The following is a 25,417-nucleotide window of genomic DNA, read 5'->3' on the forward strand; positions in this document are numbered from 1 at the left end:
GTTGGAATGACAGATGATACCACACAGTCTGTTCCTCAAGCCAGGAAACCGTATTCTGACACAACGCTCCGCTCTCTACACGCTTTATCTGTTACTGACACACATACACAGAACCACGAGCAAACACATAAAGAGAAGTTGCCTAGATTTTATTCAACCTGTTTAATGGAAACCATCTGTGTTTTGACTGGGCGTTTCCTTCCTATCATCTGTGTACAAGAACTATAAAGATGACAAATGTATGACCAACTATGCTAACCTCACAATTCCTGGATAAATTATTTTTTATAGATATAAAATATGATCTTTCTACACAGGTTCGGGAGTAGGACTATTAATAAATATACATTGTATTCATAAAGACATAATCATACCTACTGTGAATGTATTCATGAATGCTTTGAAAATGACTACTTAACCTTATATGCATGATAATACATGAAATTTTGAGGTTCTATTTCGGTTCTGAATTGTATCAATAATTTGTATTGACGCTTGATACATCAAATTATTGTGTGTGCTATGTTATTATTTTGTATTTTTGTGCACTATGTAAAATGACATTATATACTCCATGAACGCAGCTCTGAAACTTATGGTGACGTCATCATTGCACCCTGCACAAGGCGCGTGCGTATTCAAATTAACCAGGAAACACGACAGTTTTTAAAGACAGCTGTTAAGGGGAATACAAAACAATACGTAAGAAACCCTTTGATACTCGTTATTTTAGGACAAGCCTCAACATTCTCATATGGCTTACTGGTGAACATTTTACGCAGAGTTTAGAGGGCAGTAACAATTCAATTTTGATCATGGCTGCAATGTTTACACTGGAAAACTGCCCGTTGGTTTGCTGTTTGGATGCAGGTGTATACATCTCCAGCTCAAAAATAAAATCATTTTATTTAAATCAATCACACCATCAAGCCTTAAGTGTAACAAACTATAATATGTTTGCGTAAGTCATCTTCTGATAGAGGAGATCACCCCCACCTCCGATGTAGGCTATGCAGTACTACTTGCATTGTGAATGGGTAACTATTTTCCAGTGTAGCCCGATATCCTACATGATAAAGGCTCGTGGCGTCTTGCTTTAGACATCTCTTTATTCCATTCCTCTATAGAACATGAAGATCGAGTCCAGAGTAGAACCTAAAACAATGGTCTTATCTGTTCCCTTGACTGTACGGAAGTGAAAGAACAATTGTGCGGTCCTAGTTCAGACATTGATACCATTGACCTTGTGATGAAATTTAATGTTATTCAATTAAAAATGTTTTTTTTCATTCTCGTCCTATTATACCTGTTTCACTCTATTCTCTACAACTTCACTGTGACGAAACTAGGTCTCATATGCATATCTTCATGTTTTGGTTGATTCAGGAGCTTTTAATGTGAGACTTCCAGCAGAGCGCCTTGCCCCTGGCCTCAGCCATGGCGTGTTGCCTTCGCTGTCCCAGGCTGTGCACCTGCTCACTGGCCTACACCCTGTGTCTGGGCCTGTGCTTTGTCGCTCTCGGGACCAGTCGCATCCTGCTGCTCAAATACTCAGCCAATGCAGGTGCAGTTCATGACAGAATGACCGTTCATGACAGTTTTTGTCTCCCAAAGTCTGGAGCTCAATGTGTTCAAGATTGTACTTTGATTGTATTTCGATATGAAATACACATAATGAAACCTAAATCCTACTGACCCATTGTATTCTAATTGAGTTCACTTTACTGTACACACATTCATATACTATTTTCAAATTGTACGTGTATCGAATGTCACTTTACTTGCAGCAAACAAGTATGACTTCCTCCCTGCATCTGTCAACTTCCTGGCGGAGGCGATCAAACTGCTCTTCTGTCTTGTCATGTCACTAAGGGTCATAGTCCGAGGTAAGTATCACTGACCAAAGCACTGCACTGACGTTTTCGTTGCTGCTCGTGGGCTCATTCGTCGCTGTGTGTGTTTCTTCAATCAGAGGGACGCTCATGCAGAGAACTGGGTTTCTCTCCTGGTCCGCACTTCCTCAGTTTTCTTAAGTGGTCCGTTCCAGCTTTCCTTTACTTCCTCGACAACCTCATCATCTTCTACGTCATGACCTACCTGCAACCTGTGAGCTTCCCCTGCCTGTTACGACTTGTCAATAGAGTCGATCCCTGGCCATAGTTCAACATTACCATGGCAACACTTTAAAATTGTTAAACAAACTTAATATATTGTCTATATAGGCAGTCAGAGTGAAGAGGAATGTTACACCCTGAAAGATTGTTGCTTGGGATTTTTCAATCCCTATAGTAGAGATTTTGAAAGGAAATGGAGATTTAAAAAAGTTGAAAGGAATTTTATTTACGTTTATCAGTCACAGATCATCCTGTTGATGTGTCCTCTTACAGTTACTTTATTTTTGTTGTTATATTACTGAATGATGTAAGTTTCAGTATTTGTCTTCTGGCAACATTTTTGTGTTTGAAGCAATGCCTTGTTAACTGGCTTATGATCTAACACTGTACTCTCTGTCCCAGGCCATGGCTGTGATATTCTCCAACTTTGTCATCCTGACAACAGCCGTACTCTTCAGACTGGTGCTGAAGTAAGGGACATTTTTTAATGTTCTGTTTGAGCCGTAGAATATGGATGTTTTGCTGTTGTTGGAAAGGTTCTTTATCATCCCATTGAAACATGATTTAGGTCATTTAAAAAAACCATAACGTTATAAAAGAGTAACCAATATCTGATCACTGACGGTAACTGTGGTGAAAGCTGATCTCCGGGCTGTGTCAACCCTTCGTGGTTTATTCCATTTGTAACTGCCCTACTTGCTGCTACACCTTGGCCTGTCGTTCTTCTGCTCCCCCCCCAGGAGGCGTCTTTCCTGGGTCCAGTGGGCGGCGCTGCTCATCCTGGTCCTGGCCATCGTCTCGCTGACCACAGGCTCGGCAGAGAGCCAGCGCTCCCTGCCCGTGGCGGGGCTGCACGCCATCCCCCTGTCCGCCCCCTCCAACTCCTGTGTGCTGTACACCAAGCTCCTGGAGCAGATGAGGAACAGCAGGTGGGCCAGTGGGCGAGGATTATAGGATTGGGTATTTATTCAATTGATAGTTGTATTAAACATGGGTATGAGCTGCTTTTAAATGCTTTGCTCTCAGTCCCTTCTGGTATTTTGTGTTTCTATAGCAACACACCAGTGTGTGAAAAACAGATTTTTGTATTTTATACAGTGTAGAAGAGAAGAGTTATCAGTGGAACTGATTATCTAACTCTTTATCCTTTTAGAACCCCTCTCGCACAGTCTCATCCTTGGTTTCAGCCAAGTCCATGTCAAGAATGAATTATCTTTACATGTTTTGGCCAACGCAATCTTGCCAACATACTCGGCATGTTTTGCAACTGGTGGTGACTAAAGTCGGCTTGCCCAACACGGAGAGTTTCTTCAACCAGATTCGGTCGGTCTGAACTCTTGACTTCAGTGAAAACCAAAGCATTTGCTCTGTGGTGTTCCAGTACCGGCGAGTGGTGGCCGACCTCGCCGGCAGTACAGGCCTGGAGGGACAACCTGGTGGTCAGGCTGCAGTCGCTGGGCATCGGCCACGTCCTCCTCCTCCTCCAGTGCTTCATCTCCTCCATGGCCAACATCTACAACGAGAAGATCTTCAAGGAAGGGAAGCAGCTCACCGAGAGCATCTTCATCCAGAACAGTAAAGTGTATGAGACATGCACGCACACACCCAATCAAACACATATCCTGGCAGCTTTTTTGCAAGAGTTTTGCAATATCTGTTCCAGTCAGTTTCACTCTTACAATATCTTTTATTGTGTAGGTATGCGTTTGGTCTGGTCTTCAACGGCCTGACCCTGGGCCTCGGCAGAGAGGCACGGGGCCTCAGCTTACACTGTGGACTCCTCCATGGCCATAGCATCTACTCTCTGGCTCTGGTTCTGGTCACTGGTGAGTTGCACAGGTTAAGACCCTGATGATATCATGGAGAACTATTGAGAATTTAACATTGACTATTTCACTAAAGAGTTATGATAAGGTACATGAGTAGTGTAGATATGAGGACCATGCATCCATTGGTCATTTCACACCTTTTCTCATCTGTCGGAAGGTTCACAACTCTTCTGTAATGCAACCTAGAATACCAAGTACAGAAATAATTTAGCTAGAATAATATTTCTATAGCTATATGATTGCTATAAAATTGTGACAAAAACAAATATGAGATCAAGTCTTTCCTCCTATTGAACAAAACCCAGTAAGAATTCCTTGTGTCGTTGTTGCTGTGGTTGTTCTTCCTCCGGCTCAGCTGCCTTGGGTCTGTCGGTGGCCTTCATCCTGAAGTTCAGAGACAACATGTTCCACGTGCTGACGGGTCAGATCACCACTGTGCTGGTCACGGGCCTCTCCATCTTCCTGTTCGAGTTCCGGCCCTCGCTCCACTTCTTCCTGCAGGCGCCCGTGGTGTTGCTCGCCATCTTTGTCTACAACGCCAGCCGGGCCAAGGACCACCAGTACAGCCTCCTGCAGGAGAACGCACAGGGCGTCGACGGAGAGATCTTCGAGAGGTCCAGAGGGGTACGCAGCACACAGGAAGGCACCCTTTTAGCACTCCAGTTTTCTGCCAACGGCTTCTCTCCCTCACTCATTCTCAATGCGCACAATACCTCATTTTTTACTACCCCTAGCACTCATACCACTACAGCTGCTGACACAAGACCCTGGTTGTGACTGGGTAGCCTGGCTCTCATAATTGCGATCTTTTTTCAGTGTAAATGAAACCCAATTCATTGCCGTGAGGGTTGTTTACTTTAGGTCTTACATAGCCTGTTCAGATGAGGGTCTTTTTTTTCATGATGTTTGAGGTAGAGGAAGTAATTAGAGAAAACGCTCACTACTGCGTTTTGTGGGAGGCTGCTCACACCAAGTTAGTGTTGCCTTCTGGGAAGTTGCTTAAGGTGGCCTGTCCTTCTGAAGTGAGCATAAGAATTGACAACATTTACATCAACAAGATATTGGTTTCTTCATTTCTTTCTACAGATCACATTTATTGATCAAACATTTATACTGTACGGTAGTGTTAGGAGTTATTTGTGATTAATCTCGGATCCGGTGGTCATTCTTTATTATAGCAGAACTGGCCCTGAATCCAGAAACTGCTATCTAATTTTGGAGTGGCAAGTCTAAAAGGTCTTGATTTTCAAACTTTCTAAACATTTCTTCGATTAGCATTGGTGGTCCGGATAAGGTGTTTGCGCTTGTGTTCCAACCAGGAAAAGTCGACTAGTGCTGACTGAGTTCTGTGTTTGTGGATAACCAATTTAGGCGCTTACAGATTCCCCTCCTCCAGCAACAATTGGTAAAAACAACTATGAAGCGAAATAAACTGAAATACCCCATTCACCCAGATTTGAGCTTGCTGCTATCAGTCTTTAGACCATCGAGTTTTATGTGTGACTTATATGTGACTTTTGTCTCCTTCTTGTAGGATGGCGAGGAGCTGACGAGGCTGACTAAGCCCAACACGGACAGTGAATCAGAGGAGGATTCACTCTAGCCCCGCCCTTTCCCTTGCTAAATCAACACATTGGTCTTTGTCGCCATGTCTGATACTTTGCCACACAGATGTACTTTTCGTGCCATTCCGTATCCGTGTTTATGCTTCAGTGAGAAGAGGCACAATGTCTTAAATGACCCTTTTGGGTGCTCTTTTGGGCATGTGCCATCATTTGTCGCTGTTATTGTGACTGCAATAGTACTGTACAAAGCTGTTCAAATGTGCCTGTTCATAAGTGGTATCTTGCTGATACCTTATGCTGTCACTGATAAAAGTTAAAGAAGAATCGTGCACTCTGAAACAATTGACCCTTTTCACAGCACATCATAGGGAAACACAGGAAAGCCTTCTACCCGTGCCCTAGCACATGAGGAGCAGACCTGACTGAGTGTCATGGAGGACACCTGGGTTTTTCCTACCCTGGTGCCTCTGTGAAACGAGTCCATTGGGTATTACTTTGATTCTTATTGGAGGGATGGGGCCATGATGTGATGCTCCTGATGTAACATTTGACATCAGACTTCTACATTTCTTTTTTATTCTTGAGTAAATTCTTAAGTATGGCAGGGATTGGGTTAATCTTCTTCTGTGTGTGTGTGTCTGTGTGTGTGTGTGTGTGTGTGTGTGTGTGTTTGTGTGTGTGTGTGTGTCTGTCTGTGAGAGAGAAAAATAAGGGATGCTAAGGGAAATAAGGGATGATGATCTGTACCTCCACATTCTATTATTTTTGTCTTTCTTTTTTGTCTGTAACTTATCGAACCTTTGACTGAATTTTCAGAAAATAAATTCAAATGCTACTGACCATATAATGTGTGCAGTTGCAGTTGGAATGCACTCATATAATCATATTATAGTTGATGTATTTTGGCACTTTCCCTCAATTTGAACACGATAAAAAAAAGCTGATCAAAACAATGGGTAACTAAGTGAAATAGTAAATCTATCACTATACTTAACACTCTTTGTGTGTCTCAGTTGCTTGCACAATCCATATTCCCAGATCTGTTTAAATTATGTAGCAATGGCACTGACTTTCCAACAACCCACACAATGAGTGTTGAGAATATTGCGCATCACACTGCAGGACGTGATGGAACAGCCCTTCTGCATCACTGCTCGCAGTGGCAACGCTGACCACAGCAGCATTAGCCAGCATGTCTCTGTGTATAGTAAAGTTGTTCTTATTTTAGATATTTTTGGTCTTTTTTTCTGTTCTTGGCCCTTTCTCCAAATACTGCTGTGTTTTCAAAAGAAAAGACTGATGAATTCTTATGAAACTGGCCACTCACTCTGATTCACTGACTGGAACTTCAATGTAGGTAGCCTTTCAGGAGGTCACCAGTGTCACGCAAGGAGTCTTAGGCCCTGTTTGGCACCCTGCTTCTCCCTGTCCAACAAGCTGCTGAATACTGAAGTGATGAACCCATATACCTACTTTTGAATTTGTAGTCACTTTATTGCACATTACTGCTTTATTAGGAATAATCATGCCTACACTTTTTATTAAACATACCTACGTATTTTATTTTCATCATTTATTTTACACTTTTTGCTTGCATGCAGCCAAAATATCTTTGTTTTTGCCTCTCACATGCATACAATAATAAGAATAATGCATTTTATTTATGGGCGTCTTTCTTGACACTCAAGGTCACCTTACAAAATCAAACATCCATAATAGTAAACAAAAAAACAAAAAAAACAAATCAACAACAACATAATAAAACAGTGTACAAGAGAAAAACAGTGTGTTCATTCTAGTCCCAAGAATGCAACTGACTTAAAGGGAGTAGGCTTGGCTGAATAGATACGTTTTCAGGTGAGATTTGAAAGTGATAATGGAACTGGGGTGTTGGATGTCATGAGGCAGAGAGTTCCAGAGGTGGGGGGCTGAGCGACTGAATGCTCTTGACCCCATGGTAACCAGGCGAGCTGGTGGGAGGGTGAGCTGGATGGAGGAAGACGATCTGAGAGAACGGGTGGGTGCCTTGATATGGAAGAGCTCGGTAAGATACTGAGGGGCAAGATTGTTGATGGCCTTGAAAGTGAGAAGCAGGATCCTGTAAATTATGCGATATTTGATGGGGAGCCAATGAAGTTGCTGCAGGACAGTTGTTATGTGACTGATGGAGGGGGTTTTAGTAATGATACGGGCTGCAGAGTTTTGTATCAATTGTAATTTATGTATGGACTTAGCAGATAAACCAAAGAGGAGAGAGTTGCAGTAGTCCAGACGCGATGCGACCAGGGTGTGAACCAGAATTTCAGTACTGTTGGGGGAGAGAGATGGGCGCAGGCGAGAGATGTTATGTAGATGGAAGTATGCTGACCGAGTGACATTATTGATATGGGACTGAAATGATAGGGTGCTATCCAGGATGACACCCAGACTCTAGACCTGGGGAGAGTGGGAAACTGAATTGTCAATGGAGATGGAGAAGTTATTTATTTTAGAGAGGGTGGATTTGGTGCCAATAAGGAGGATTTCAGTTTTATCATAGTTGAGTTTGAGAAAGTTTTGGGAGAACCAGGATCTAATTTCCTGGAGGCAATCGGAGAGGGAGGTGGGAGGGAGGATCGTGGTGGGTTTGGTGGACAGGTAGAGCTGGGTATCATCTGCATAACAATGGAACTGAATATTATATTTACGGAAAAAATGGCCAAGAGGGAGGAGATAGATAATGAACAGGAGGGGTCTAAGGACAGAACCTTGGGGTACACCAGAGGAGAGGGGGGAAGAATGGGATCTAAATTTTTTGAGTTGGACAAACTGAGTAAGTCCAGACAGATATGATTTAAACCAGTCCAGAGGTGTGTCAGTAATTCCAAGAGAGGCTAATCGGTCGATGAGGATGGTCTGGGAAATGCTGTCAAAAGCTGCACTCAGGTCCAGGAGGATCAGGATGGTGAGTAGTCCAGCGTCCGCAGCCATGAGGAGGTCATTGGTTATTTTAACAAGAGCTGTTTCGGTGCTTTGAAGTGGGCGAAAGCCTGATTGGAACTGTTCGTAAGGAGTATTGTGAGAGAGGTGATCATGAATCTGAGAGGCAACTGTTTTTTCCAGAATTTTTGAAAGGAAGGGGAGGTTGGAGATTGGGCGGAGATTGTTGAAGTTGCTGGGGTCAGCACTGGGTTTCTTGAGAATAGGGGTTATTGCAGCTGATTTGAGGGGTGACGGAACAGTACCAGAGATGAGAGAGGAATGGATAATTGCAGTTATAAGAGGGGTCAGGGATTGAACGCAACCTTTAACCAGTATTGTAGGGAGAGGATCAAGTTGGCAAGTGGACGGTTTAGATTTGAATACAAGGTCAGAAATTTCAGCAGCAGAGGGGAGGTTAAAGTCAGAGAATGGATGGGAATGAGCTTTTTGAAAGTCAGGGGAGGGTAGGATGGTTGAGATCAGGGGGACTAACTGCTGAAGGATTTGGTCAATTTTAGCATTAAAAAATGTCATAATGGAATTACAGGAGTCAGTGGAGTAAAAATGGGCAGGGAGAGAGTCCAGTGGGCGTAGCATTTTGTGAACCAGGGAGAATAGTGCTCGAGAGTTTCAAGAACCTAACCTGATTATTTCTGCATAATAGTTGGATTTTGCGTTGGTCAGAGAATCCTTATAGAAGAGGAAATGGGTAGTGAACATTTCCTTGTGGATGGTAAGCCCAGTCTTCCTATAGAGGCGTTCCAGTTGGCGACCTCTGGCTTTCAGTTGGCGAAGTTCAAGAGTAAACCAAGGGGCAGATTGTGTAAATGAAACGGTCCGTGATTTTAAAGGGGCCAGGGTATCCAGGAGATTTTGAAGGCCACTGTTGTAGTGACTGAGCAGTTCATCAGGGGTGGATGTAAAGTGGATGCTTGGAAGATTAGAAATGCCAGTGTCCAGTGCTGTTGAATCAATGTCCTTGATATCACGAAAATAGATTGTACGGGGCAGTTTAGTTTTGAATAGTGTCACCTTAACATTGAATGAGATTAACATATGATCGGAGATGGGAAGATCAGATGCAGAATAATTAAATGGAGTGACACCAGAGCAGCAGAATAGATCCAGGATATGGCCTTTTGAATGGGTGGGAAAATCAATAAACTGCTGCAAATCGAAGCTGTCAAGGCATGATACAAAGTCTCTTGTGAGGCAATTATTGCCATTGCCACACAATACTGCCTTTTCAACTTTCCTTAACAGTATACCACTGACCCAACATGGAGCTGCCTGTGACTGGGTCACCTGGTTTCTATAGATGTGATTTATTACATTAAGTGTAGAACGAAACCCAATTCCCTGCCATTAGGGGTCTTTAGGTCTTACTCACCTCACATAGTCTGTTCAGGGTTTAGTTCAGGGACTCTATTTTGGTGATGTTTGAGGAAGTGAAAGTAATTCAATATAACAGTTTATTTTTTAGGGTGGCTGCTGAAGCCAATTAAGTTAGTATTTTCTTCTGGGTAGCTTCGTAAGGCGGCTTGTCCTCCTGAACTTGGGGGGACTCAATAATTGTTGATTCTTTTGTAATGAATGTAGGCCTATTTTGTGTCGCTATGTTAAAGTGAAGATGCAATAGAAACGTAGGCTTTGATTTATGTTTGTCCTTCCTTTGGAGGCAAATTAAATCCTTTGGGATTAATAAACCAAATATAATTAAAATCTAATTACACTGTCATGATGGCTGTACCGAACTGTTAATAACGATGTATTACTGATATCCAATTATGTATACAACCATGTCATGTATTATTATACTTACTGTGCATATAGTTATTGGAGCAATAGTGCTTCTAATTTTGCTTTTTGTAGAACTGAGCCATGGTGAAGAACGACAGATAGAGGGAACAACACGATACTGTCAAAACAACGTTTTTATAAGTTTCATTCAAATTATACTACTATGTTTAGATCCATATGGAAGACAATTTGGAAAGAAAGTGAACTTGTATTCATTTTTACCACTAGGTGGCATAATAAACCAACACATTTTGACAATTTACTCAATTGGCAGTCAATCTCAATTGGAAGTGAAGGAAAGTGTCTTCAGCGTAAAAGCAATATCCTATATATTATACTTTGTAGCAGTTTGAACAGTATAATAGTAAAATTATGTGTTACATTTTCACCATTTGTTCAATCATGTGTTCTCCTGTACCTCAACACATGTCCAATAAATAGGCCTACATATATAGCATCTAGAAGATAACTAGTTCTGTATAGTGATATAGTGACCATGTCAATTCTGCCCTGAAGTTAGTTATGAAGACAGACCATAAAACGTGCAAAACATGACAACAATAAACCAAAAAAAAGTCAAGCTACATACCAGAAACCGAAGTTTAATCTATACACCTGTTTCTAATGTTTTGTATAAAACTTCATCCTGATCCTTAAATTGCTTTTCTTGCATACGAGGATAAAATAACCAAGGGTATGTGAAAGCAGCAGAAAGCCGCCACTAAGTGCTAAAAAAAAAAAAAAGTACACACAAGGACTCCACTCCCAACATAACTCCCTTCCTGACCAAGGGGAGGCGTTTGAAGGCACCGGCCATTATGTGTTGAGCAGGGGAAACCCACATACACACACACACACACACACACACACACACACACACACACACACACACACACACACACATACACACACACACACACACACACACACACACACACACACACACACACAAACACACTTTCCAGTAACCGTTGTCCTTAGTAACCGTAACCCTGGTGATAGCCTTCCTCGTAGCCGTGCTGGTGGTAGCCGTAGCCACCGTACTCGTCCTCAGGGCAGCGCATGCCCAGCGACTGTTGGATGGCCATCTCCTGCCGCCGCAGCTGCATGGAGTCCACCAGTTCGTAGATGATGGCCATGGACCACATGGGCGAGGGGTACCAGGACTTGACGTTGCCATCCTTGCCCACCAGCAGCATGGAGAAGTACTCGGGGCTGACCTGGAAGTAGTTCCTGATGTCCTGCACCAGGGAGGGCGACAGACCCTCCCGCACCACCGTGGCACTCCCTGCAAGGGGGGAGAGGTGTGGGTGAGGGAGGGAGGGAGGGAGTGAGCAGGAGAGGTGTTGGAGGGGGGTGGGGAGGAGAAAACATTAATGAAACCTCAAGTCAGAAAAAGAGGGAAACGGAAAGCATAAAAATGTCTCCCTATAGGGAAAGGGGCTTCACGGTGAGGTGTTAAACGGTGGCAAGACCTGCGAAATGAAAAGAGTCTAAACTATCCTATTTCCATCTCGCTACCTTTCGCCTCTATGGCAGAAGAACGCATGCTTATTCAGCTGTGCTGCGCCATGAAAAGATCCTATCTACGTCAGATGCAGTATTGCTTTTTTTTATGCGGCTGGCCAATGAAATGATCAAAGGTGAAGCAACCCTCAGGCCACATGAAGTTAAGACATTTTGAAGGGTGGGGGCTGTTTTAAATAGAGAGTCCCACATGGGGGAGGAGGAGGTGGAAGGTGGTGTTGATGCACTGGGTTTGCTTGAATGTGGAAAGTAAACATGGTGGCCAGCATAGAGAGGGGGTTAACGGAAGGTAAAACTCTCAGCAGAATCTCTGTGGGAAGCGCTGAGCAAAGTTTGGCCGACCTTTCAGCCAATAAATACATGGCAGTTTGTGTGTGTGTGTGTGTGTGTGTGTGTGTGTGTGTGTGTGTGTGTGTGTGTGTGTGTGTGTGTGTGTGTGTGTGTGCGTGTGTGTGTGTGTGTGTGTGCGTGCGTGTGCAGTACATTTATATTTCTGTTTGGACCTGCTGAGATCACGCCCTTTCCCAGGTGAGACAAATGTCGGGAACAGTTCTTTAAATGGGATTCTCACCGTTAATCGGGTAGAGTTCCAAGACTCCGCCCATGTCTTGTTGTTCAGTGCCAACCAGCTTCAGAATGGAAATGTGCCGCAGACCTGTGTTACCATGGAGATACAATAAAACAAAGAGCAAACATTTTAGAACAGGCCGAAGTTTCAAAGCTTCAAAATCAATAATACCTTCTCTACCACACTTTTGCCACCCGCTTCCTTCCATATTAAATTTGGATTTTAACTTGTATGATGATGTAAACAGGTCGTAATATTATTGAAGCCATCTTTCCAGCTCACTAAGAGACCGAACAAGGTTCTGAGTTCAGCCCGGCCAGCTGCATCCTCTTTTACAACTTCATGAGAACTGAGAACCTCATGGGCTTTATTATGAGGTGAGAGACTGAAAACTATGATCCTCCCGGCCCACAGTGCAGTCAGCCGGGCAGGCCTTTGTCTGGGTATAGAAACGCAGGGAGGGAGGGAGGGGTGCAGCCCAGGTTGGAGGTCCAGCCAAGAGCAACACGGCGGGGAAAACACACACACCGCCGCTGGTCAGGAACTGCTGATAAGCAAGGTCTAGCTTGTTTCTTTCCCTCACATGATTAAATAGTCTGGACCACAAGGGGAAAATCCGTACTTAGGGAGCAGCTGTGTTAAGATACTATCTATACATATATAAATACAATCAACGATATACATCAGTAACATTTAGTAGTCTTGAGTAGGTGTTTATGCTATGGTTCATTCTAGGTGTTTGTTACAAAACCTTTTGTACAAGTTAGCCTATTTTGTCATTTCAGAAAAGGAAACCTTTCAGCAGGGGACCAAAAAAACAATTTGAACGAAGGTTGTGATGATATCCTGATACAAGCAGCCTTGTATAAACATTGTTTATAGGGGAATACCCACACACACATGCTCGCACGCAAGCATGCAGACACACACACACACATGCACTCACACACACACACGCACACGCACACACACACACACGCACACGCACACGCACACACACACACACACACACACACACATACACAGTTTGATTTCAAGAACATCTGTAAAGCTGTCGTAAACAATAGCATTCCTTATTATCAAGCACCAGTAATGGACATAAATCAATGTATTCTCAAGTGGTCCATGTAACAATCTGGACGGCCCAGATAATGAAACTTATAACCTTCAACAAATACACAAAAATCTTTATAGTGACTGCACCATCACAAGCCATCCATTGGTTATGAATGGTTGGCGATTAGTTGGTGATTGGTGAGTGATTGGTTGTTGATTGTCTGTGATTGGTTGGTGACCAATAACTCACCCAGGTTACAGGCCTGGCTGGCCAGGGCGTAGAGCTGCTGCTGATAAGCCCACTCCTCGTCGTTAGGGGCCGAGATTACAAACAGACGCCGTCTCCAACGGAACCTGCAACAACCCAGGAAGTTGAAACGAGAGCCAAGCCAAATAGTGACCGAAGGCCTGAACCTAAAAGAGCAGTAAGTGCTGCAGTATACCACCGGTATAATCTCATCTCGTATGCGCCAGCAAATGACAACCCCTAATTTAGCAGGAAAATCGGTCAGACCTCTCTGCTGTCATCAAAATGGAATTCGGTTTCCATGGAAACAAACAACAGCCTGCCTGTTTTAGACCGTTCCGGAAACGGTGTCGCCGCAGTGAATCAATCAGGGGGTTAAAACACTGTGGTCTTTATTTTGTTTAACATACATGCAACACAAACAAAGTAAAAACACATAAGCAGACACACAAGCACAACAGGTTTACCAATAGACCACCATTATCATTATCATCACCATTAAGTAGACATCTTGGTACTATGATACTATGATTAAATGACCGCTCACGCTATATGGCCTCAATGCCATGCTCTGCCAGTTGAGCTAGACAGTCCTACAGAGTGGACTTTGTCCTGTCTAGCTCAACTGGCAGAGCATGGCATTAAGACTGTCAGGGATAGGGACTCAATTCCAAAGGGGGCCACCTATGCTAGGAAGTGTATGCACTTGCAGCATTGTAAGTCACTTTGCATGAAAACATCCCCCAATGGGATGGGTTTTTTTTTAAGCTAAAGAGTCAAAGAACAGCCACACATTGAACCAACCTGTTGACTGCCGTGCTTTTGGTAAGATTTAAGAGCTATTATTTTTGTTTAATTTGCTGGAAATGGCATGGCCAATCATTCATTAATGAGTAAAATGCTCTGTGAGAACATCTTTTTTCAATTTGGATTTGCCACCTCTTCTGGCTCATTTCAGACCAATCAAAGCATTTCTTCTTTGATTGGTTCGGGGAATTCCTCTTGCCCATCAACTAAAGGTGCACGAAATGCAACAACCGGGGGGGCCGCGGTGTTTGGGTTGTTTAGCCTCAAAATCTAAATCTCTTTCCTGCTCTCTCCTTACACCTCTGGAATCTCACTTACAGCACCTTCAACACGCGTTCATTTGTTGGTCGTTTGTCATCAGCAGATCGGCTAAAATTGTGAACATGAATTGTGAAAAGCATTATCATTATTGTGGTTCTCAGTGGTGGAGGCAGCCGCACCTGGACAGGAAGTTCTCCAGGGAGCGAGGCTTGTCGTCCTTCTTACACTCGGTGCCGTCCCTGTTCTGCAGCTCCATCTCCCGGACACGGGAGGAGAAGGTGTCGACGTAGTTAAACACAGCCTTCATGGTGATGGGAACTTCGTAGGATTGCTGCCGGAGGAAAATGGGAAAACAGAAGTCGCCGGTTTATTCCAAGACATAAGAAATGAGGAAAAAAAGAATCAACCAAGGTTCTCAATTTATTCCGGGATGTTTGTTTTGGATGGGGATAGGGGGAGCGAGGTGTCATTGGGAAAGACAGAGACTATAACATGTTGAAATGGTTTGAATAAACTGATAAAGACTTTACAGTTACTTCAAAGTACTCTGGCCCAGCACAACCCAGTGTCGCATTTGATTTGACCAAGACCCAACCCTGGCATGAAAAGCCTCTTTGAGATACTCAGCAGCTCATATAAACACACAGACAGATGCATGTCTAAACATAGACTCACACACAGATGACTTCTCACACACACACACACACACACACACACAAATGCACACACACACAAACGCACACACACACGCCCCCATTGAATCACACTTTACTATATTCAAGCAACCATAGGTACACAAAGCCCACCTTCTCAAAGATACGCTGACTATGCTGTTGTGGTCATTGAACTCTTTCAAGCCTCTCTTTCCTGAACTCTCTCTCTCTCCCTCCTTCGCTCTCTCTCTCAGTGTCTCTCGGCCTCTCCCTCCACCCACTGCCCTGTACTTTAACAGACTTCCCTGTCTTTGCTTCTGTCAGCAGGCGGACCAAACACCAGGGTCTTTGTTGAACCTGTCTGAAAAACAGCCAGGCGCAGACTCACACACACATACATACACACGCTCACATACACACACAGATGTTGAGCAAATGGGGTGCGTGAATAAAAACAGCGTTGGGTGTAATAAAACTGCTGAGGCAGGACGTTGACAGAGCAAGGATGGGGAGGAAGAGAGAGAGAGACAGAGACAGAGAGAGAGAGAGAGACAGAGACAGAGAGAGAGAGAGAGAGAGAGAGAGAGAGAGAGAGAGAGAGAGAGAGACAGAGACAGAGGAGAGCAAGCGATGTGGTGATGGAATTAAGTGAAAAATAGGATTGGTTACTGTGTGTCTGTTGGGGATGGCATAGTGCTAAACCCTGCTCCCCTGAGCTCCATAGCATGCATCATAATAGGGGAAATGTGAGTAGAAAGTAGCAGAGTTATCCGATTGCATTATTTTAAGCAGAGGTGATGACAGAGCAAAGAATGAACACACCAGAGCTTCTCCTCTGGAGGAAGGTGTTCTTCGAACTCACCAAGCTAATTGGATGACCTCTTCAAGGTGTACAAGGTATCCAAGCAAATGTCTTCTATTGATCATTGGTGAGCCTGCGCGATGATGAACACATAGCTAGTGCCCAGAGTAATATTCAGGGTGAATGACTGGACGATACCATTACCAAGTGTGTTTTCTGTTTGCGTGTGTGTTTGTAAATTGAAGCCCAAAGTTAACCGTGACACACGAGTGCAGCAACGTGTTTAGTTAAATTAACCCCGCAAAATGTCAACACATTTTTTATTCATTTCATTTTTCGCATCTAATTGAGCAGCGGAACTGATTTCTGTGGGCCTGAATGGCTGGTGGACGCAGAGTTCTCAAAGTTACCTTGACTCTCATGTCTGTGTCGGTGAGGACCATGTAGAAGTCATTGTGGATCATGCCGAATTCCTTCCTCAGCTCTATGATGAGATCTTGGTTCATCAGGTCTTCCTGACGCAGGCCATTCATTGGCTTATCGTTCTCTGCGGGGGTGAGAGAAAACACACACAACGTCCATTCTGTGTAAGAGATTGCGGATTTGAATTGGGGCACAGTGAGGCAAGGAGAAATAGACAGATAACCTTTATCAGCAATCATGGCAGAGACATCTTCACAATGTGTCTCCTGAAATTGTGTGGAAGTGGAAGTGGTTTATGTGTTTGACATTAAATAAAAGCCAGATTGATAATGTAAGTAATAAATGTATCAACAATAATATTAAATACAACAACAGCATCGTATTGTCTGTTAAACGCCACAACGAGATCTCCCTTTAAACAGATCTAAGGAATTTCTCTTGAAAAGTTTATTCTATAATGTACATCCAAATAAAAAGTGAATTATTACCTTGATCCAGCTTATCTTGGAATGAAAGCTGGCCTAACATGACCTACTGTAAATTGGGTTTATATGGGGTTAAACTAAAATCTGATTCCATACACAGACACACACCCACATGCAGACACAAACACACACACACACACACACACACACACACACACATATGTCATATCAATAGTAATAAATAGTAAGTTACATTCAGTCGACAGAAGAAGCAGACCCTGACATTATACAAACACAAAAGGATTCCGACCATTAAAGTACCACCTTCACAGTTACACACACACACACACACACACACACACACACACACACACACACACACACACACACACACACACACACACACACACACACACACACAAACAGCAAGGGAGAGGTGAGTGGAACAAGGATGTAAGAGCCACATGAGCCTAGTCCAGAGGCGTCTGTGTGTGTGTGTGTGTGTGTGTGTGTGTGTGTGTGTTTGTGTGTGCGTGTGTGTGTGTGTGCGTGTGTGTGCGTGCATGCATGCGTTTGTGTATGTGGGTGTGTGTGTGTATGTGTGTGTGCGTGCGTGCATGCGTGTGTGCGTGTGTGTGTGTGTGTGCGTGCGTGACTTCAGCTCAGGGCTTTTTCCAGCATGCCGTCTGGATAGAACCCTGCTGTTGTGTGACGTGACAGACTTATAACGTTTTTGGAATTGGGTTCCTATATGCTGACATTTACACGCATACTGTGTGTTAACCATGGCTGAGAGGTTAACGCGATCGTTAAATGTTCCCAAATACAGTGTCTCTGCTTAGAAGAGAAAACGAAAAAGCACATGTTGTAAAAACAGCAGCAGTTTCCCTCTCCTTGAACAAGTAGCAACGAGAAAGTTAATAAAAAACATGCTTTGAAAACCCTTGATAATTGTGTGATGACCTCACGGTAAAAGTGTGTGTAATGTGAGTGGGTGGGTTTGGGGTGTGTGATTTAGTAACCCTCTCCAAATTACATGTTGGTTCTAGAGTTTAGTGCCATGTTTGTGATGGCACTTAATGCGATGGCTTTGACATGTATGTGTGTGTGTGTGTGTGTGTGTGGGTGTGTGTGTGTTTGAATCTGTGTGTGTGTGTGTGTGTGAGAATGTGTGCGTGTGGTTGTAGCGCTCCTCCCTGTATATTCAGCGCTTAGCATAATGATGAAACAGTAGCTTGAGGGGCCAGCTCTTAGTCCTCAGAAATCAGCAAGGAGAAATCACCATCGGTTTCTGTGTTTTTCCCCATAAACTGGAAGGACGGAACATCATTTATTTATACGGATTAAAGGTGGTAGAGTATTCACTGTAGATGAAGGGAGAAGAGGAGGAAAGGAGGAGAGGAGGGGCGAGGAAGGCAAGGAAGAGGAGGGGAGAAGCGACAAGACAAGAGAACCGATCCGCTTCCACACACCTAGCTGGTAGTGGTCAACCTTCATGGTGGAGTTTGTGAGGGAGCCAAAGAAGGTGATGATGGTGACCTTTCTGAAGGCCATCTCGCACACCGACTCCAGGTACTCGTCCCTCTGCTGGATGTACATGTCGCTGTCCTCCCTGGGCGATGTAATCAGCTGCAGGGGGGGGGGGGGGGGGGGGGGGGGGGGGGGGGGGAAGGGAGGAGCTTAGCAGTCAAGTAGAAGTCAGGCCGAGACTTCACAGACACACACACAAACACCCACACACACACACAAACATGCAGGAATATCCCCGAATGGAAATGGCACATGCTTAGAAACCTTGACAACAGTAGTGTGCGTTGTGGGGACTTGTTTACATTCGACTGGGAAGGAAGGGAGGGGAGTGGAGGGGGGCGGGGGAGGGGGTGATTTCCCACCCCGCCCTTGCTGCCGATTAGATACCATGCGAGGAATTGTTTTCCAAATGTTAGCCATGCACTCATCCCATGAAAACTCATCAGTGCAGCCGTTTGTTTCACATACAAAGGCCTTGCACTGTTCTAGATGTTCCACGTCCATCCAAGGATAACATGGAACATGTGTCTGAGTTTGTTATAATGAATGCACTTTATTACGCATTAAAAAGGTTACGTGACGCCGAGTCGGTTTCCTTGCGACCGGCCCTCTAAAGACGGAGCCGTAACAGAGAGCCATTGTGGGATTCGAGGGGGCTCCTGTGATGCAGCGATGACCTCATCTCACCAGCAGTCTCCTCTTGTTCTCAAAGTAGTCCAGGAAGGCGGCCAGCGTTCCCTTGGGAGGAGAGGGCTTCTTGGTCGGCTTCTGGTACTCCTTCTCCAAGTGCTTGGACGACTTTGACTTTCCGTTTTTCTTCCCACCACCGTTCTTCCCCCCTCTCCCTCTCTCACCCTTTTTGGCCGAGCGGTCGCCGTTCTTCTTCTTCTTCTTGATGTGCCTGTCATGCTTCCCCTTGCCCTTCCTCGCGGGGCCCGCGTCCGCGTTGCTGTCGGCCTCCGTGGGCTCGCTGGCCGTGGGCACACTCACTTCCTTCTGTTTGTCTTCATAATGGTTGGTCAGCAGCTACAACCACACACACACACACACACACACACACACACACACACACACCGCAAAATGCATATTAAAGACAAAAAAGAACATCTGATGTGTGGTTGAAGTGGTGAGGTACAAATTCCACCGACTCAAATCTGATGTGCAAAAATAAGTAAGCAGGTGTCCTATTTGATTTGGCAATATTTAACACAATCTAGAAAATTCATCGGAATATGCCTCTAACAAGCGTCTAAGGCAAACCTGCCCCCCTAAGAAAAAATCGTCCTTAGGACTTGGTAAACCATAGTAAGATCTTATTGTCTCAGGTCTAACCTTCTCTCCTGCGATCTTCCTCTTGCCGGGTTTGGTTTTGGATGGTCTCTGCAGGACCGGGACCAGGCCGGCCTGCCTGCGACCGGGCGGCTCTCCACCCGCCCCCTTGTCCGTGCGGTTATCCCCAGCCGGCGTGGGCTTCGAGGGGGTTCTCTCCCTCTCTCTGCGGCTGTAGGAGTCCGGCTCCGCAGTGGCCCTGGGCGCCGGCAGCAAGCTGTGAGTTGGGGCTGTTGAAGTGGGTCTCTGGGTGGTGGTGGTGGTGGTGGAGGTGGTGGTAGTGCTGGTGGAGGTGGGGCGTCTGGTGGTGGTAGTGGTTCTTCTGGTGGTGGTAGGTTTGGGGGTGGTGGTGGTGGTCGCTCTGGTGGTGGTGGTGGTGGTGGTGGTGGTGGTGGTGGGTGCACCGGTGGTGGTGGTTGTGGGAGGTCTCATTGTTGTCGTCGTTGTTGTGGTCGTAGTGGTGGTCTGGGGAGGTCTTCTCATTGTTTTGTTGGGGAACTCCTTGCGTTCCGGTTTCTTCTCCATGGGAGGGTTGAATGCACCTGCTATAGTAAGAGATTTATATACAGGGAAAACCATTCCTAAAGCCATTTCAATTCCCATTTGTATGATCTGCTGTAAGCAACTGCACTGTTCCCAATGTGTTGCTACGTGGTTGTATGTGTTGTTCCTCTGTTGTGTGATGGCAAATGAATTTCCCCCCAGGGGATCCATTTAACTAATTTTTTCACCAATTTCACATCCATAATTCTGTACTATTAGTTTTGCCCATTCCATCTTTCATTTGACGACGAAAGACAGATAAACTAAGAGATATTATGTTTATGTTATGTCAAATTACACATCCTAACAGGTAGAAACATAAATGTGATAGCCGGGCCCTGTCTGAAACGCAAGTGAGAAGCGCGAAACGGAAGTAGCTTTGTGGGCGGATCTCTGGTGCTGTTGCTATTATACAGGCAGATAAATGACTCTTGCAACCGACTCAAATCTAAAATGGGTTTGTCTGAATACCTGTAGGTGTGTTTTGGGCGTAACATGCAATAAACCAATGAGCGTGCCATCTCCCATCCCCTTTAAGAGCCATGAGCGCATTTGAACCTTTGAATATTTGACAGCGCGTTTGCAGTCTCCGATGAGACAGATGCATGACCACATGAATTTCGAACTTCAAATGGCTCAGTTTATGGCCAAATAATATGGCCTAATTCACACATGGAATAGCGTTTTCTTCTACAACTTCAGAAATACTGAGTCGTCATGTAAATTTCAGCAAAGAAAACTTAACACACATGATATGCGGTCCTTTCGCCACAACTGTGGGTCTATTTAATGGAATGCGGCATTACATTAACAAACATTGTTTCTTACCAGTATTGTTTACAATATCGTTATCGACTTGTGTTCATAATAAGCATGTGTCCCCCCGTTAATATACATTGCCATGGACTGTATTACGCGTTACGTGTTTAGTTTGCGTGTGTTTAAACAGATGGGTGCACACACGCACACCTGCATTCATTCATTCTTTAAACACAAACACACGCACACCTGCATTCATTCATTCTTTAAACACACACACGCGTGCCCGCATTCATTCATTCTTTTAAACACTCACTCGCAGTAAAACAATGTTTTCTCACCATCAAATACTCATCAATCCTAAAAGTTATGGGCATGTACACGATGTCTGTGTCAAGAAAATATGTGTTTGCTGTACGGTGTTTGCAGATGCATTGATTTAAGTAGAACTTATTACAGCTGTATCAGCTGTTCTTTCCCAAATAATTTAACCAATGTTATCAATTACCCTACAACGAGATTTTGTTTTGGAAGGCTGGGATATAGCCTGCTTTGCTCAAATGTATTATTGTTATTATTATTATTATTTTAACGCATGGCATAGCCTACTACAATGTTCATTCATGCAGCCCCTATTTTTTCCACATCAACTTCATCATCATAATATTTCACAGTTTGTGCTGTGTATAGCCTACTGGTGTGTAAGCTTATATTGCAGTTCCGACCTGCCATGGTACGTCAAAATATCAACACCAACTGCGCTATCCGCTAGTGCACTTAGACCAGGTATTTTTCGGTCAGTTGCGCAGCTGCTTTATCGGTCTGTAAGATAGCACCATGTAATCCTTAAGGCTACGCCCTTAGATTACGGCTACGGTTATGACTTCACCGATCCACCATCTCCCAGTCTCTCAAGTCAGTAAAAAGGGATTATCTCCTACCACGTCTCCCCACCCCCAGTCTTCTCTCTCTCTCTCTCTCTCTCTCTCTCTCTCTCTCTCTCTCTCTCTCTCTCTCTCTCTCTCTCTCTCTCTCTCTCTCTCTCTCACCTGTGAGCACGCCCTCCTCCACCTGCCCCTCCACGCCGGCCCCTTTGCACTTCTGGACGAAGCCCTTCTGCCGCAGCTTCTCCAGCCGGCGCATGGGCGACTGGTCGATGACCTCGTACACCGCCTCCAGCCTGACGGGGTAGGGGTAGCGCTCCTCCACCTGCAGGGTCTTCTTCAGCAGCACCATCCCGAACTTCCCTACGCACGCAGCGGCACACATGTTATTATGGTCTGGTGTTATTAAAAGGTGCTGTCGCCTGTAGGTGAGATTTATATGTTTTGCGGTGGGAATTTTGAGCCACGTCAATCGTTTCTGAATAAACTGTTAAGAATGAAGAGCCATCCGAACGTATAGCAATTAGGGTCATATATTTGAGTAATAAAGGTTAAATAACATACAACAATCATACAAAAAACATACAAACAAACATACAATAATTGTCCCATTACAGTGTCTATTAGGGAGAGGAAGGAGCTGTGAGATGGACTGTGCCCTGCTTAAGACTGCTCCCGACTCATTTCTGACCAATCAAGGCACCTCTTACCTGATTGGTTTAGGGAACCTATATTGCCTCTCAATTACAAGTGCTTGAATTGCAATATTTGTCAATGTCTGAGAAATGTAGGGAGCAGAGTGCTCTCTTAACAACTCTCAACTCTTAACTACCCCAGATGTAATGTTATTATTCGTTTATTTCTGGTGTTTGGTCTTGGGAGGGTAGGGGTCGAGTTGTAGTTAATTAAGTTGATAGATTTAGTTAAAAGCATTGCTTTCGGGACTTTGAATCACCTCACAATAAAGTTAATGTCCATGTTTAATATTACTATTATTTCGCAGTTATTTGGTGTCTGTATTCTGAGGGATGGGGGGAATTGGGCTTGTGTGCAGTCAAGTAAATAATAATCAGCATGCAGACTTCTAGAAGTGATAAATTGAATAGTTTTACCCTTCTCTAATTTGAGGAAGGTCATGAGTCTGGGGATGAGGCCGGTGTCCAGCGGCTCCTCCATCACCTTGCCCTCTGGGGTGACCCTCCTCACTTTACCGCCCATCTCCCCTTCCTGGTGGAAAATGACAACCTGGTGCACGTGGCGCTCCGCCAGCTCGCAGTAGACCTCGGGCTTCAAAAGGGACATCATCATGCGGTAATAACCATCGGACTCATGTGGCGCCGAAATCACCAGCACGCGGTTTTTCCCGGCAAAGCTGGCGAGCAAATTTGGCGAGCTCGAGCCGCTCGGCATTCGAGAGAATCTCTGTCTCGGTCCGGGAGGAGTCGCCTCGTCTTTTATCATAGCGTTCGGCCGGGGTACGCTCCCCAGACCAGGTTGTTGGGTTCCTCCAGAACCGGGCCGGCGACTAACACCTCTTCTCCTCTGCGGCAACCCCGTCCTGGCCGTCGCATCGACATTCTGGTCAGCCTGCAACACTTCACCGTGTTTCTGGCCCAAAACCGATATCGCTGACCCAGAGCCAGGGCGCAACCCCGCGCCGAGGCGCCGCTCCGTACCCGTCGCGCCAGGTTGTGTTTGGAGACGTCGCTGTCTCGTGCGTCTGTGCGACTGAATTTGCCTGGCGTGAGCCTCCTGGTCGGCATCACCTGTCCATGTCAGAAGAGACACGAGAGCGACGCTGAGTAGAATTTTCCCCAGCATTCTCGGGGGGGATGACAAAGTTAAGACTCGCAAGTGAGCAAATCCTTACTTGCGGCGGCGCGTCTCTAACGCGTCGGTTTGTTTATGAACCAACTCCAGAGGAAGACATGCGCTGCAGAAAAAGGCGCATAATAAACGTGTCTGTTTTAAAGCATATTGCGTGGGCTATCTTACGCGATGGAAACCCACTGGGGCCTTGTGGTATATTCAGAAATTAATACAAAGCAGGTGCAAAAGTATTCATTGGCGAATAATCAGAATGTGATGTCACTAAAACTCACGTTGTCAATTTGATTCCATTAAAACGGATTTCGTGAGTTTGTATTCCGTTAAAAAAAAAAGTGTAGTCAATATCCAAACATCTTTTATGAAACTATTGCAAACTATTGACGTGAGAAAAAGAAAGAAAAGTAGAGCAAAATGGATTACGACTGTCCCATGCGTTTAAGCTCAAAGAAAATAACATTAAACAATAAAAACAAAGCTTATAAAATGTAAATATCTCAATCGAAAGAGATGATCTAGGCCTACTTGCAAAAGTTCGGTGTCTGTCGCTGCGCTGGGCTTTGGAGGGACCTGCGTGGAGTCTGCGCGTACAGTATAACTAGCTCTGGTTTTCTTGCTCCCGTTGGCCAGAGAACTCTGGCGGCTTTCCCAGAACTATCCACAGCAGAGCCGACCGACCTCAGCCTCCCGAGTCCGGGAGCGTCAGGACCTGACTCTGGAAGCAGGGTTGCCAGTTCAGACGGATAAACCCCCTTATCAAGGTGTACTTATTTGAAAGTAATGTTGGCAGTTATTTGAGACAGTTGGCTCAAATCAAACTGTATATTGGATGTCTAAATCTAATTTATTTTTTATTTTTCCTCAGTTTTTTTCCCGGATTGAGTCTTGTTTGACGGATTTACGTTTTAACGTACTGGCAACCTCCCCTGACAACCCCCACTCGTAGGCTTGTAACAAAAAGTTGGGAGTCATTGGCGTCATCCTCAAGTTCTTCGCCACAAAGCCGACAAAGGACCCTTCACTCCCACTTGCTCACACCATCAAATCCTTCAAATAAACCATAGCTTCCCCTTGCATATTTTTCACAGGGATTTTCCCCCTTTGTGATGTATAAAAAAACTGTTCTCTGTCATTCCCATTGAAGCAGAGAGCTTGGCTAGACTATATTTAGCCCGTGAGCTTGGCTGTATGCAAACCGTTCATACAAAAAAATAAAACAAACTTGGTAAATGAAGGGATGATTTTCCTTTACAGAGGCTCTTTTATCCCCACACAAAATCTTGTCCATTTCCTCTAAACTGAAGAAATAAACATAATCCATTTTTGCAAAATTCTAATTAAGGCCTTGCCTAAATCAAAGACTCCCAGCTGCAAACCACTGGCCTCTAGCTGGTCCACTCTCACCAGATGGCCTTGGCAAAGTTGCCTATAATACGGCAGATGAAAAACAAACCGACATAAGCGTTCTGCATGTCCGTATCCAATGAGCTTCCGGAGAAATCTTTTA

General features: G+C 44.7%; 2 protein-coding genes across 2 annotated transcripts; one reads left to right on the plus strand and one right to left on the minus strand.

The window, feature by feature from the left end:
• Positions 1-649: 649 nt before the first annotated feature.
• Positions 650-7,097, plus strand: slc35a5 (solute carrier family 35 member A5). Its single transcript, XM_079731459.1, has 10 exons — positions 650-702; positions 1,387-1,564; positions 1,788-1,886; positions 1,973-2,106; positions 2,517-2,584; positions 2,855-3,043; positions 3,496-3,696; positions 3,813-3,940; positions 4,299-4,567; positions 5,478-7,097. The coding sequence occupies exons 2-10, from the start codon at positions 1,438-1,440 to the stop codon at positions 5,544-5,546; spliced, it is 1,284 nt and encodes a 427-aa protein (XP_079587585.1). The 5' UTR covers positions 650-702; positions 1,387-1,437; the 3' UTR covers positions 5,547-7,097.
• A 3,288-nt stretch (positions 7,098-10,385) lies between these two features.
• On the minus strand, positions 10,386-25,056 carry ccdc80 (coiled-coil domain containing 80). The gene is made up of 10 exons (XM_079732788.1): positions 23,196-25,056; positions 22,249-22,446; positions 19,901-20,442; positions 19,256-19,594; positions 18,511-18,667; positions 16,601-16,737; positions 14,915-15,066; positions 13,671-13,774; positions 12,368-12,451; positions 10,386-11,557 (listed from the first exon to the last, which is right to left on the minus strand). Exons 1-10 carry the CDS (start codon positions 23,902-23,904, stop codon positions 11,247-11,249), a joined length of 2,733 nt encoding a protein of 910 aa, XP_079588914.1. The 5' UTR covers positions 23,905-25,056; the 3' UTR covers positions 10,386-11,246.
• Between the last annotated feature and the right edge of the window lie 361 nt (positions 25,057-25,417).

This window comes from Pollachius pollachius (genome assembly GCF_949987615.1).
Source record: "Pollachius pollachius genome assembly, chromosome: 3".
Lineage (NCBI taxonomy): Eukaryota > Metazoa > Chordata > Actinopteri > Gadiformes > Gadidae > Pollachius > Pollachius pollachius.